This window comes from Pteronotus mesoamericanus, unplaced genomic scaffold (genome assembly GCF_021234165.1).
Source record: "Pteronotus mesoamericanus isolate MK-2021 breed Mesoamerican mustached bat unplaced genomic scaffold, CSHL_Meso_final contig_182, whole genome shotgun sequence".
In the NCBI taxonomy this organism is placed as follows: domain Eukaryota; kingdom Metazoa; phylum Chordata; class Mammalia; order Chiroptera; family Mormoopidae; genus Pteronotus; species Pteronotus mesoamericanus.
The window spans coordinates 23,461,146-23,475,994 of NW_026555078.1; the positions used below are offsets into that span (position 1 = coordinate 23,461,146).

At 34.3% G+C, this 14,849-nt stretch overlaps 1 protein-coding gene across 6 annotated transcripts in view; it reads right to left on the reverse strand.

Moving 5' to 3' along the window:
- GPHN (gephyrin) overlaps positions 1 to 14,849 on the reverse strand; it is a 439,737-nt gene that overhangs the window by 91,670 nt on the left and 333,218 nt on the right. For all 6 annotated transcript variants that reach the window (XM_054567416.1, XM_054567420.1, XM_054567421.1 and 3 more), the window contains one exon: positions 7,129 to 7,266. In XM_054567416.1, coding sequence (XP_054423391.1) covers positions 7,129 to 7,266 — 138 coding nt within the window. The remainder of the gene's footprint in view (positions 1 to 7,128; positions 7,267 to 14,849) is intronic.

The window sequence follows — 14,849 nt, forward strand, 5'->3', positions numbered from 1 at the left end:
ATCTCAGGAATGCAGGAAAATTGTGGTAGATAACAGAAGGTTGAAAGGAAAGATAACTATCCAAGACTTGCTAATATAAAACATGGATAAGCCAGTTTTCTATTGATTATAAAACTCTCAAAAGTTTACTTATGTTACTACAACATTTAAAACCCACCATTACATCTAATCTGTGTGAGAGGCTGCTAAAAGATCTTTTTTGACTTAACAGCTACCCACTGTACTCACAAAAATAGTTGAGAAGGCAGACTTGAGACATATACTTATTCTCGCCAAATGACCAGTAGTAGGAACAATATTAGCTAAGTCTAAGGATTAAGAGGAAGGTGAAGCATGTACAGATTTGGGTCATTACAACATTAACAAAAAAAGTTTTATCATGAAACTTTTAGCAGAAAGCTTCATGATTATTTAACAGACACTAAACATGGAATATTGCGAGTGACCTCAAGTCTATCCCAATATAATTTATTCCCTACATTTTGATGGTGAATTCGAAAGACTCTACAATATTGGTACATTACAAATCTCACTTACATAATATAGGCTTCATGTAAGGTCATGCTACCCAGAAGGTGCCAAGCTTATCTCATACTACAACTTTTATATTTGTGTAAACCGAGAAAGAGTAAATGATTTAGGGGTGAATATTGTTTTGGTGAAAACAAGTAAATTAATTAATCTCTAGTTAGTGCAGAAGTCATGTTTATGGAACAATACAATAAAATCCCTATGATTATAGGAGGGAAGGGGGTATACAGGGACAAAATGGTAATGGAAAAAATACAATAAAATATTTGGAAAAAAATCCCTGTGCTTTTAAAACACATAGCTTGTTCAAAGTGTTATTGAGTTATGCATTTGCATTTTTCAATCTAGGGATACTCGTTACCTGCCAACGTAATGAGCAAGGGCAAGCATTACAGTTCTTACATCATAAAATAAAAATAATCTTTGTGTAAGGTTATAGAATTCGGATAAATGTTATGGTTAACAGAAATGATTAAGTCATGATTTAGCGATACAAAAAGATGCAATGGAATTGGTAATGAATTCCTAGGTTGTTCCGAGTTCCTAGGTTGTGTTGTGATTTCATGATATAAATTTTATTTCTGAGTACTATAACATATCTGTGTTATATATTCATTTCTATATATAAATTATTAAGCTTTAAAAATAATAAGGGGAAAAGCATTTAATTAAAGTGAAAGATACATTTCCGGGGGGGGAATATTAGTTTAAAAAAAATACCCAAAATGTTTTTGAGGTCACAGAAAATGTTTCGGATGAGAATAAATGTTCACTCCTTGTGGTACTTAATGATGGAAACTTTGTCACCAAGATGACATGAAGACGGTATCACTGATAAATGGGTAGCACTTAGGTCCAAGGGGTGGATTTGTTGGCTGGGATTTGGTAGAAACAAACAAAATGCTCTTCCTATAGTTTGAATAATTTAAACTCTTCTTTATTGGTAATTTCTCCATCACTGTTCTATAAACTACAATATGCTCCACAGGAAAAGATGTTTTTCTTACTATAATTTCCATTATTTTATTATGTTCTTTACTGTATTTTTTATCACCATTTATCCCCTCATACTCCTGTCCACACCCTCCCCCCTCCCCCCAATAATCACTACACTGTTGTTGGTGTCCATGAGTTCTTTTTTATGTTTGCTCTATCCCTTCACCCCTCCCAACCCTTGCCTGCCACCGCCTTCCTAGCTGTCAGCCTGCTCTCTATCTATGAGTCTGTCTCTGTTTTGCTCCTTAGGTCAGTTTAGGTTCATTAGGTTCCATATATGAGTGAAATCATATGGTACTTGTCTTTCTCTGACTGGCTTACTTTGTTTAGCATAAATCACATATCCTAGTATCCTAAAAATAATCGCTAACTTTGTCAACAGTTATTGTCTTATATTAGAATATTACAATGACAATTAAAAAAGAAAAAGTAATATGTAAGAAGTATTTTATAAAAAGAAAAAAAAAAGAAAAATGAGGAAATAAAGCTCCTAGATGAGATGCAAAAAGAAATAAATATTAAATGTACCAATTGTAAAATTGACTTAGAAGTAACACTGATAACTTACTTTGAAATTGCTTTAGTCAAAGGAAGGAAATTAGTAAAGCATTATAGTTTCAAGATCGCGATAGTATCAGAGAATCATTCAACGTTATTTGCAAATGGTAAGACAAGATGTTAATAGCTGATTTTTTTTTTTTAGCAAGTTAACCAAGGACATTAGGATTCTGCAGAAAATGAGTTTAAGAAAAGAGAAAATAAGATTTTTAACTATTTAGATACATTCTGTTTTTGAAAAACGGAGTTAAAGTTTTAAAAATTATTGCAAATCTATTCCATTCTTATACACATTCAAACACATTACAAAGATTATTGCTGATTATGGCAGAATCATTGTGTCTCTGATTTCCATCATACACTTTTCCCACAGTTAAAGGAAGATTTCGATTTCCCTGGCACATGCTATGGGGTAAACTAACAGCCTGCCAGGTGTTGCAAAGTCTTTACTTAAGAAAACAGTCAAAAAGGTAACTACTGCAGCACTAGTAGCTCCAATAGGAAAGTTAATCGATTCAAACTAGGAAAAAAAAAAATAAAAAAGCTATTGCTGTTTTCATTCTTGGCAATTCTCTTGCTGGTGGTACTGGCAAATCCTTTACTGCCACTGAAATTTGTCTCTTTTCATTTGTACTAGTTTTCTTCCCAAAGCTTGGAAAATCTTGTATATTTACATAAATTTTCATAATTCTACTAATATAATTAAGAATAAACAGGAATTTCTTAAAATCTGAGATCTTTGAGATTTCAGTCATTGCAGGGGTCAGGTATTCTGATGCTATTCCTTTGTAGAAATTTTCTATTTTTGTTCCATTTTAACTGAAACATTTTTTCCATTGCTTATATTCTGAATCCTAACCTGATACTGTTAATATAGATGATGGTATCTCAAAATATATACTGAATAAAAAGATTGCCAAATAAACTATGCCAAGTAAGATGTATATTTAAATTGTGAAAAAGTATCCCAAATGAATAAAAAACTAAGAATAACTAAGAATCATATTTAAAAATTATACTTCGTTTTAACCTCAGATATACTGAATAGAGGTTGTATAAACTGACTTAAAGAAATCATATTGAAAAATTACTTCCTCCTTACTTTTTAATTAAATATAGATTATTTTCTATTAAAATTTTTCAGGTGAGATACATTTGTATTATGTTTTATTTTTATATATAGAGAATATATATATGAAAATATATAATGGTATGTATAGAAGGAAGTATGAAATAGGAAGATTAGTCTACCTGGTTGTAACCTGGGATAATCAGGACATTACAGGCCTGATTCCTATGTGAGTGAGTTAATTCTATTCAATTATATAACTATAAAAATGAAGCCCCCACACAAAGGGGCTTGGTGAGTACTGTGATAATAGCACACATGTGATAATCACAACATTGGGGGAAAAAAGCACCTGAAAGCACATATACAGAGAACAGGTTGTTAATATAATCCCAATCATTGGACGTTAACAATAGTACAATTGCCTAGATGTTGTGATACACATACACACACACAAACATCCTATGAATGTAGAGAGGGATTTAATAAAATGTTCATATTTGGGGAAAGCAGGAAGAAGTAGAAATGAAATGATATAAATAAAAGGCTATGCTATAAATAAAATGATATAAATAAAAGGATATAACGAATGTGCACATTTTAGAAGTGCAATGAAGATTATGGACGAAAGAGTCTGAAGAGATGAGACTACCTAAAGAAAATTATGAATTAGTTCAAGCAGTCACATTCATGGAAAAATTTACAGCAAATGCCAGCACAGACTAATATACCAGGAGGAGTTTGTAAGTAAGTAGGATCATCCCAGGTGAAGACCTCACTATACTTGAGGTAGAAATCGGAGGCAGTAATTTGGATAATAAAAATATATGCTTTCACTTGAAATATTTCATTAACTACCCAAATACTCTGTCTCAATTTTGTAAAGCTCAACCAGAAAACCAGTGAAAACTGCTATTTAGATGACCTATGTGGTTAACACGTAAATTTTGCTACAACAAAATGCATAGAGATCCAGAGATTGTTCATGTGGATTAACAAATGGAGCTGAGGCAAGGAATTCTAGGTTTGACTCTGTAATTTATAGGTGCTTATCTCAGGACTATGTTCTCAGAATCCCACGTGGAGAAGGGAAGAGAATCATTTACTAAATTCTAAATATGGCAGCTTAGTGCAAACTAGATGACTTATTATTTCCTTTAATAGCATCTCACAATGACCTTATTGCATAGACATTATTTCTATATTTATGTATAAGAGATTTAATACTCCGAAAGGTTATGTAGCTGACCAACTAAGGTCTCTCAGCAAGTGAAAAATAAAGCAAGGTAAAGAGTATGTTTGATGGTAAAGCTCCTTCCAGTATACCTTATTTCATTTTTCATTATTCTCTGACAGTTCCTGAATCCTCGTGAGCAATTAATGAATTCCTAGCATGACCTGTGAACCATTTTGGTGAGAACCTTCTACAGTTTGAAATCGGGAGCTTCTAATTTCTTCTAGAAGGCAGCAATTTCTGCTTAAGATAATCTCCTATCTTCAGGCAGTTATCTCACTTTAAGTCAGAGACAGGAGAAATGCCTCTGCTGTGGTCAATGTTGTAAAAAAGATACTGTACTTCACTCCTTCGGAATGAGTTCTAATAGCAAAGCCTAAAAGTTTCTTGACCAGAATTACTTAAGTCTTTTGGAAAAACTAAGAATACAATGTCAGAGATGCTTAAGCCTCTGATCATTTAATCTTAAATAAGAAGGCCTTATAGCTTGTAGTCTAAAATAATGCTGCTAAGAGCAGAATCCTTTCTACTGAAAGCTCACAGTTTTTCCCATGTTAACTGAAAGAGACTAGGAATTACAGGAAATAATGCCAGAACATTTCAATCTGCTTTACGGTCGCTAGCATTGTACCAAATGTGAAGTTGTAATTTATTCATGCAACACAGTTTACAAGCAAAGAAGATGAATCATAAGTAGTCTTACAAATATTATCATCCATTGTTATGCTAGGTATGCCTCTCACAAGAAACCAAAGGAAGGTATTTACAATCAGTGGAGTGCTTGCTCCTTAAAGGCCTTGCTTGCAGATAGGAGCTGAAAATAGTAGAAATGCTACAAGACAGACCAGAGATAATAAAAAACTTCATCTACAGCCAAAACAAATGAAAACAAATGAACAAACAATACTTTATACATACATACACATTTAGGCACTTGCTTTGAAGAACAATAATCCCAGAAGTTAATAGTAAAGACCTTAACCAAAATGACAGCTTTGGTAATGGAAAACAAGGGATGGATTCAAGAGGACATAGAAGTAGCAAGTATTGAAAAGGTAAAGAAAATAAGTTTAGTTTTGGTCATGTTAAATTTACTAGCAGCATGTATACGTTTGGTGTATGAGTCCAGAAGTCAGGCAAGGTCTGGGCAGTGATACAGATTTAAAAATCATTTATGAGGTGGTATTTGAAATAACAGGCATGCATAAGATTGTTTGAAGTGCATGTGCAAGATGTGAAAAGGACCAAAACCAAAAATGTTATAGAAAGTTTATATTCAAGGGATAGACAAAGGAAGTCAAGCCTACAAAAGCCTATAAAGGAGACAGAGAACACATTTTTTACCTATTTCTCTCCTGCACTATACAGTGAGATCTATGGGGCAGAAGTGTTGTTTTATTCCTCTTTGTCTATCCATAGTATCTAACGTAGTACCTAACATTTAGTAGACATTTAATAAATATTTTTTGAACAAAATGAGTTGTATTTTTATATATGATGTTTTAAAGACACCTACCTAAAGTGCCTAGGAGGTTTAATTATAACACACTTGCATTAAAAATTGAGTTTGATCAGACTCAAAGGTTGAATGCAAACCTCACTATTATTTTTCATCATCATGAGTGGAAACACTTGACAAGAAATTTAACCACCCATGAAGAGTTTGCTAACTTATAAGTGACAACTGATTTGATGAACAAATGAAGGGGAAACACATGAAGGGAAAAGAGAACCCATCTGACAACTTTTTGTTTTTTTTAGAGGAAATACAGAAATAGGCACTTTCAATTCTTTTATTTTTCTTTAAAAGGACACAAATTTCTGTTTAAAAGTGACTTGGCATACACTGAGATTTTTCTAAGGACTGATGTTAGAGAAAATCCCCTCTGAAATTACAAGAGGACTGGAATGGTTAATGTATGTTTCTTAATAGGTCAAATATTATTTATATTTCTTTTCAACTTAAGTTTACATTCATATTTTCTAAATACATTTTGGTGTTGAGTGATATAAAAATATATATCTTGCATTTAATAATAGAAAAACCTCATTTTGTTAAAAGTGATTTTGAAATCATATAGTTAATTCTCGACCAATTTCCCACTCTAGTGACTTTCTAATCTTTGTTTCCTTTAATGAGGAGTAATACAAAGCAAAAAAAGTTTAAGCCTACTGATATACATATTTAAAAAATACAAGTTTAGTGTGAACTATATAAAGATTTTTGTCTAAGTAGCAGCAGGTAATAAAGGGCTAGAATTTGACACTTAAAATTTCACTAGTTTTAGACCTTTTAATTTTTAACATAATTTGTTTTGTTATCTATCATTCATTTTTATATTTTCATACTGGAAGAAGAGCATTATCATGTAGCAAAAAGAAGAATGTAAGTCTTGAGCCTTAGTCTGATTCCTTTTCTGCTGTTCTGGGTCTGAATTTTCTTGCATAAAAATTAGGGTGTTTGTATACTCTTTAATGTTCACTGAAGTTAGAGTACTTTATGATCTATGAATAAAGTCTTTTCTAATGTAAAATCAATCCTTTTGTGTTGTTTTTATCTGCATAACAAAAATAATTAAGAAGCTATATTTTATTCAGACTTCTGTAAATACAACTTTCATGCTGAATTTTAAAGAAAAGGGGGTTTGATTAAAAACTGAAAACCCTCAACCTGATTTTAATGGCCTATGAATCTGGCTTGAGGAAAAAATGAAAAGGCAATGGGCAAATATGATTGTACCTCGATAGTTGATGATTTCTGTCCCAAGCACCGGAGTCATCTCCAGGACTGTGATGAAGGCTTTGTCCATAGATGTTAGAGGAAAAGGAGACATGCGGTGTCTTCTAGCCACCTTGGTGATATCAACAGCACTGTGACCTAAACAGGAAGATAATTAACTAAGAATATGATGCTTAAACACTGATTAAAAAGTAGAGTTGACACATAAATATCAACAACTCTCAATTTCTTGTATCTGCAAATGAAGATTACAAGGTGAGAAATTTTCTCTTACTTCTAAAATATAGCCTGCTGTGGTAGAATAATAAATCAAGTCAGTGATATTTCACATTATATGTCAAAACTTGGTGAACTTTAATGATGATATTGCCTGATCTTTTTTGAGTGTTACTATATGTCATGGCACTGTTCTAATAACACAATCTTCACAAAACCTTATAAGAAGGATCATTATTATCCTTTTTCACAGATGAGGAAAGAGAGGTTTAGAGAGATTATATGTTTTGGTCTAAATCACAGAGCTGGGAAAAGAAGAGCCACAATTCAAACCTAGGTAGCTTGGCTTCAGAGTCCATGTCCTTAACTACTATACTAAACTTTGAACATTTAATGAGCTAGTTAATGAAATGCAATACCCAAAGTTGATCTTATTTAAAATTTCACAGAAAAATTTCTTTCTTCTGAAAAAAAGTCATAAAACAGACTATTACTTAGCTACTCTCTACATAATGTCATCTAGTCCCATGGAATTAATATCACCTATTCACTAAACTCCTAATTTTGTATCTTAAGTCCCAACCTCTGCCCACAACTATCGATTTGTATGCCATGCAAATAGCCAATGGGTAAGAATACATATCTCCAAACTTATAAATCATCCAACAAACACTTGGATCTATAACATGCAACTCAAACCTAACCTGTCCAGATCAGACTCTTTAATTCCCTACCATCCTATCCTACCAATACAGTGTCTTATTCTCTTGAAATTCCCATCTCAGTAAATGGCAACTCAACGTTTCCAGTTATTGGTCTAAAACCTTGGAGACACTCTTGATTTTTCTCCTCTTGTCAGAAACATATTTAAACTACCTTTGAAATACTTCTAGAATCTCATCATTACTCACCATCTCCACTACTGACAATAGTTGGAACTATCACTCATTTCTTGGGAAACTGAATAGCCTCCTAACTGGTCTTCCTGCTTCTATTCTTATCCACTAAAATTTATCTTTCCTACAATAATTATAGGAATCCCTTTAAATCGTAAGTTAGATTTTGCTCCTCTCTATTTACTCTCTCCAATGGCTTTCTATTTCACTAAGAGTGAAAGCTTTGCTATGGCTTACAAAGCCGAACATATCATGGCTCCCACTGTTCTCATCTATTATTTTCCCCTTTGTTCACTGTACTCTTTCTATATAGTTCCTTATTTGTCCTTGAGCATGCCAAATACATCTCTCATCAGGGTCTTTGTACTTGCTGTTTTCTCTACTTGGACCTTTCTTCCTTGATATTATGGTTCCATCTATCCTTCATTTCTTTCAGGTGTTTACTAAAATATATCACTTCATCAGGGGTCTTTGTTAAACTTCCTGTATAGACTATTACCTACCATCACCCTCTATTCTCCATATCCTACTTTACTTTTCTTTATGGATATATGTGTACATGTGCATATATCTAGATACGGATATTGATAATATTTACATTTATATACACTTATATAATATATATTTTTATTTGTGTGTTTATAGCTTTCTTCTTCTTAGTATAATGTAGGCTCCACAAGAGCAGCAACTTTTAATATTTTTGTTCAGTGTTGTTATCTCCAATACCTAGAAGAGTAACTGGCACATACTAGGCAATAAAAAAAAATAAATATTTGTTGAATTAAAAAAATCATTTAATGATAAAAAAAGAGACTTCTTAAAACATTATATCCTTATTCATAAATAACTTGATCTTTTCTTTGGAACCTTAAGGGTTTGAGGTCCAAAGGGTAAACAGAAAAGGAGTAACTGCAAACACTGTTGCTTGGCTATGCTAACTTCTATCTACAACTCCACTCTTCATTAGCCACCGGCACCTAAGAGTGTCCATGTCCATATGATATAGTTCTGGTCAGTGAGATGTAGGAAGAAGTCCCTGGGGCAGGCTTCCCATTACAAATAAAAAGATAAAGATATAAGACTCTAGGAAGAGAAAGGTTTTGTCCTCCTCCCTTCTTTCTGCTTGGAACACAGCTAAATACTGAAGGTGCTATAGCAATTTTCAGTCATGAGGGTGAAAGCCCACTCAGTAGTTATGGAAACACGCGAAGAAGAACCTGAGCTTCTGATGACAATGCTGAGCTCCTGACAAGTCTTCAACTGCCTGCTTCCAGACTTTTGATATGTGAGACAGACTTCCGTCACTTTAATCACTCTCTAATGATTGTATGTTTCTCTTAGTAATCTGTTAGTTCCTAATTACTGTAATTTTTAAAAATATAGTACTCTTACCCCAACCCCAGCAGCTGCTTCCTACACGTTTGCTGAATTGACTTAAAGGTACTACCTCAAAGAGTTTTCATTCTAAAACAAATGACATTATTGTAAGTATTCAAGGAAAAATATATATATAAAGATGGTTACAATTATGATATTTCTTCCCATGGACAATCATAAACTTCTAAATTAAAAAAAATTCAATGTTTGAAAGCCTCAAAAATTTATTTATGTGCTAAATATGACCAATATTTTCTACTCAGAATTTCAGTGAATATATAAAAAAGGATTACATATGATTTATCATTCACTTGGAATTGAAATATACATTTATTTATAACTCACTTTCACTGAAGTCCTGGTCTTGTCATTCAAACATCATAAAAACATACTGTCACAACCACTGTAATTGGGAGAATGATACAATGCTTCTACTTTTTATTTAGATTTATAGATCTCAGATTTGATCTTTTTTGAGATAGGCTTTCTTTATGGTGCAAGTTGAGTATAATCTTATAAAAGATGTCCTTTCAAAATGGTGTTTCTGATGAGAAAGCTGTACTTTTTAATTGTGCACAATTTGTTGAATATGCATTCTAACTGAATTTTTTTTATTAGGAAGCAAATTTGATTATCAGTGATACACACCGAATCAACATATACTGATATTTATCCAGTGCATTTTACGAACCAGAAACAGTTAGGGACTTGGGATACACAGAATAAGATATACCCTGCCATGAAGAACATTATAGCTGAGCAGGAAGAAAAGACATGTAAGTAGTTAAAAAAAAATTTAAAGTAGGAGGAGAGTAAGCCAACTGATGGTTCTCTATAGAGATAGGTAGTTCTCTTTCCCTGTTTAAATCGGAAATTATAATGTGAATATCTACCAGCCTGGAAAAATATTCCCCATTAAAGTAATTTGTACCTTGTTTATATTTTTCTTATGGCACCTACTGCCCTCCATCTTATGTTATAGGCATTTAAATATTTTCCTTACCTCTGTTGGTCAATTGTAAACTTCTTGAAGGCAGGATTTATATCTCATTAATCTTTATATCCTTTGCCACATTTAAAATAGTGCTCTTTCCTTATACTTACAATAGTTATTGAATAAATACTTGTGTGTATGAATAACAATCTTTCAAGCAAAGTCAAAAGTCAGGAAGGGAAAGACAAAGTGGTGCTTCCTGTTCTGCCTTTTTAAAAAAGTATATTTTATTGATTATACCATTACAGTTTTCCCAATATTTCCCTCTTTGCCCCTCTCTGCCCAGTATGCTCTTCCCTCCAGCAATTCCCCCTCCCCTCCCTTAGTTCATGTCCATGGGTTGTGCATATAAGTTCTTTGGCTTCTCCATTTCTTATACTCTTCTTAACAGCCCCTGTCTATTTTGTACCTACCAATTATGTTTAATCCCTGTACCATTTCCCCCATTCTCCTCTTTCCCCCTCCCAGCTGAAAACCCTTTGAATGATCTCCATGTCTATTATTCTGTTCCTGTTCTAGTTGTTTGCTTAGTTTGTTTTTTAGATTTAGTTGTGAGTTTGTTGTCATTTTAATGTTCATAGTTTTGATCTTCTTTGTCTTAGATAAGTCCTCTTAACATTGCATGTAATAATGGTTTGGTGATGATGAATTCCTTTAGACTTATCTTGTCTGGCAAGAACTTTCTCTGCCCTTCTACTCTAAATCATTGCTTTGTTGGATAGAGTAATCTTGCTTGTAGGTCTTTGTTTTTTATCACTTTGAATACTTCTTGCAAGTCCCTTCTTGCCTGCAAAGTTTTTTTTTTTTTTTAAATAAATTAGCTGATAGTCCTATAGGAACTCCTTTGTAGGTAACTCTGCTTTTCTCTTGCTGCTTTTAAGATTCTCTCTTTATCTTTAAAATACCTTTGACATTTTAATTAAGATATGTCTTGGTATGGTTCTCTTTGGGTCCAACTTGTATGGGACTCTCTGTGCTTCCTGGAATTCTATGTCTATTTCCTTCACCAAATCAGGGAAGTTTTCTTTCATCATTTTTTTCAATTTCTTGCTCTTCCTCTTCTCCTTCTGGCATCCCTATGATTCAGATGTTGGTACTTTTGGAGTTGTACCAGAGTCTTCTTAAACTCTCCTCATTTTTGAAAGTTCTTGTTTCTTCATTCTGTTTTGGTTGAATGTTTATTTCTTCCTTATGTTCCAAATCATTGATTTGAATCTCAGGTTCCTTCCTTTCGCTGTTGGTTCCCTATGGATTTTTCCTTATTTCACTTAGTGTAGCCTTTATTTCTTCTCTTATGTTTTTGCTGTATTTAGTGAGTTCTCTGAGCTCCTTATCACCAGTGTTTTGAACTTGGCATCTGAGAAGTTGGCTATCTCCATTTCACTTAGTTCTTTTCTGGGGTTTTGTTCTGTTCTTTCATTTGGGCCATATTTCATTGTCTCCCCAACTTTGCAGCCTCCCTGTGTTTGTTTCTGTGTATTAGGTAGAGCTGCTTTGACTCCCTGATAGTGCACCAGTTAAGTTGTAAGGGGTGGAGCCATAGGTATTCACTAGGGCGGGGCAACCCACTTCACCGCTTGGTGGTTTTGTGTGTGGTAGAATGGTCGGAGAGGGGATAATGCTGCTGCCTGGGCTCTGGAGGCTCACCAGGCACTCACCCCATTTCTAATCACTTCACCCACTTCCTGTCTGCAGCTGGAACCCTTCTAGGTGCTGCTCTGGTGATGATTCCCAGAGTGGGCAGGTTTGTGTAGGTTCTAGGACCATTCGGTCCCTTTAAACGCACTCTGCTCAGAAACTGGTAGTTTCTTCCACTGCCCTAAACCCTACTGGTTTTTGTAGCCAGAAGTTGTGAGGCTTAATCTTCGTGGACCTGGAACCCTGGGCTTCACAGTCTGGTCTGGGGCTGGGATTGCTTGCTCCCAAGGTATCCCTCCCAATTTTTGTACCACACATGAATGTGGGAATCACTCGTTCTGCTGCCACTGCCTCTCCACATCACACTGCATCCTTTCTGCCCCAGTTTGCTGCCTCTACCCCTCCTACCCTTCTGGAAGAATGCGGGTTCTTTAAACCCTTGGTTGTCAGACTTCCACACAGTTTGATTTTCTGGCGGTTCTGGGTGTTTTTTATTTTGAGGTTAGTTGTGAATCTTCCTGTAGTGTGTGAGGAGGTGAAGCATGTCTACCTATGCCTCCATTATGACTGGAAGTCCCTTTTGCTTTTCTAAGTCCTCCAATATTTAGAGACTCTTTGCCCCAAGGTGACTGCTTACTGGATAAATAATCCAAATTTTGATGATAGTGTGTCAATATTGGTCTCTGGCTAAATTATTTGCATGTTATCACAGGGGCCTTCTGGATATATAATAAATTATCTGAAAGAAATGTGTCAAAAGAGGAGTATTTTAATTCTCTGGCACAATAGAAGCTCTGTGTGTGTGTGTGTGTATGTGTGTGTGTATGTTCTCAATAAATATTTATTGAGGACTTTCCACATGACAAGACATGTCTTCCCACTCAAGATCCACCCAAAATTACACATTAAGAATAGTCAGCTACTTCACCAATAAAGAATGGTTAACTTGGTCCTATAAATATGAGAAACACAGTATTTGTAACTGACCTTCTACACACAAGAGTAAAAGTAACGAAACAGACAACAGCTGCTCTTTTTAAGTGAAAGGAACTACTAAATAACATTAACACACTTAGTTGTCTTTTACCCCTCACAATATGCAAGATGACTATTTGTCCATATATGATCCCATTTAACAAAAAATTATAGCCAAAGTAGGCTTGAGAACCACTGATCTAGGTGATCTAGTGCTCTCATTTCCAAATCAAAAGTGGACAATGCTCCACGGACAGCACCAGGGACACATAAAAAGAAGCAACAGCAGCTGGAGGGCTAGGCTGAGGACATGGCACTCACCCATACAGCATTGTCTCTTGCACGGGCTTCCCAAGGGCGGTCTACTTTTAAGGCACACACTTTCAAAATAAATCTGGTAAGCAAACAGCTATGTTTCCTTTTTTGGTCTGTTTCCATTTTTAGAAGAAACACAATTTCAACTGCTTTCTGACATTGACACCAGTGATTTCTAAGAATCTTCAAAATCAAAGCTTCAGAAAATTTAAGAATAGTTATCTTTGATATCTTATTTTGCAAATTACAACCTCAAAAAGCATTTCTATCTTGGGTCATTAGAGAACTCAGTCAGTCAGGGGAAAGGATCAAGAAATGTTTTCTCCTAAATACCAACCCTCTTCTTGATTCTGAGCCTAGCAAAGACATCTGATGGGAGAAATTAAAATTGAGAAAAAAAAAAAAAAGTATGCAGTGTTGTGTCTTGAAAGTCAGATGGGTTATATAACCTAGCATCCAATTTTCATTGAGTGGCCCATAAGCCCCACTTAGATAGAAGAATGGAAAGAATAATTATTTTTTTAAATCAGAAATTTATAATGAAAGGGCGTTTGGTTTTTGGGTACAGAAAATATCCAAAATTTGATAGAAAATTTAGATTGAGTTTTTCCAAGAAAGTAAAAACTATTTCATGGCCACAAATATATTCCAATTGCTACCTTACAAATGAATACCAATGGTCACTAAGAGGATCTGTGAGGGCACTGGCTCCATTCATCTCCTATATACTATAATGCAAAACAAAAATCAACGTCTGAAAATATGCTCTACTGAGAAGATTATAGTGTTCAAGGGAATATTTATTTTAACTTACAATAGTAAAATTAGCCAGTGATATGTGGCTATTAGTGCTAATTGCTAGGAGGGCTAGCTAGTTTAACCAAAATAAGCTTTAAAGTGCTTTAGGATATGGGATCTTTATATGGGAGTGGGGTGTGGGGATGGGGAAAGGAAGTCTAGACATATTCCCCACTAGTCGTTTTCCAAACTAAGTAGAGTAACAGCATGAATTATCATAACATCTAAATTGACAACACTCTTCCATAATGATTTAGCTTTCTGAACTAGATCATAGGATCAAAGTGATTATAAATTAGCCACAGATTAATGATCTAAAAGTTTCTCTAATAAGCCTAGGTTTCCATAAGTAAAACTGAAGTTGTATCATTTATCTTTTCTCGTGTATAAGTCTAGACATGAGGTTGACTATATTAGTTCAGAATCTTTGCTGGTACTCAAAATGTTACTGAGATTTCCTATCTTCCATGCAGCAGCTATAAAAAGGTTATATAAGAAGTCAGTGTAAAAAT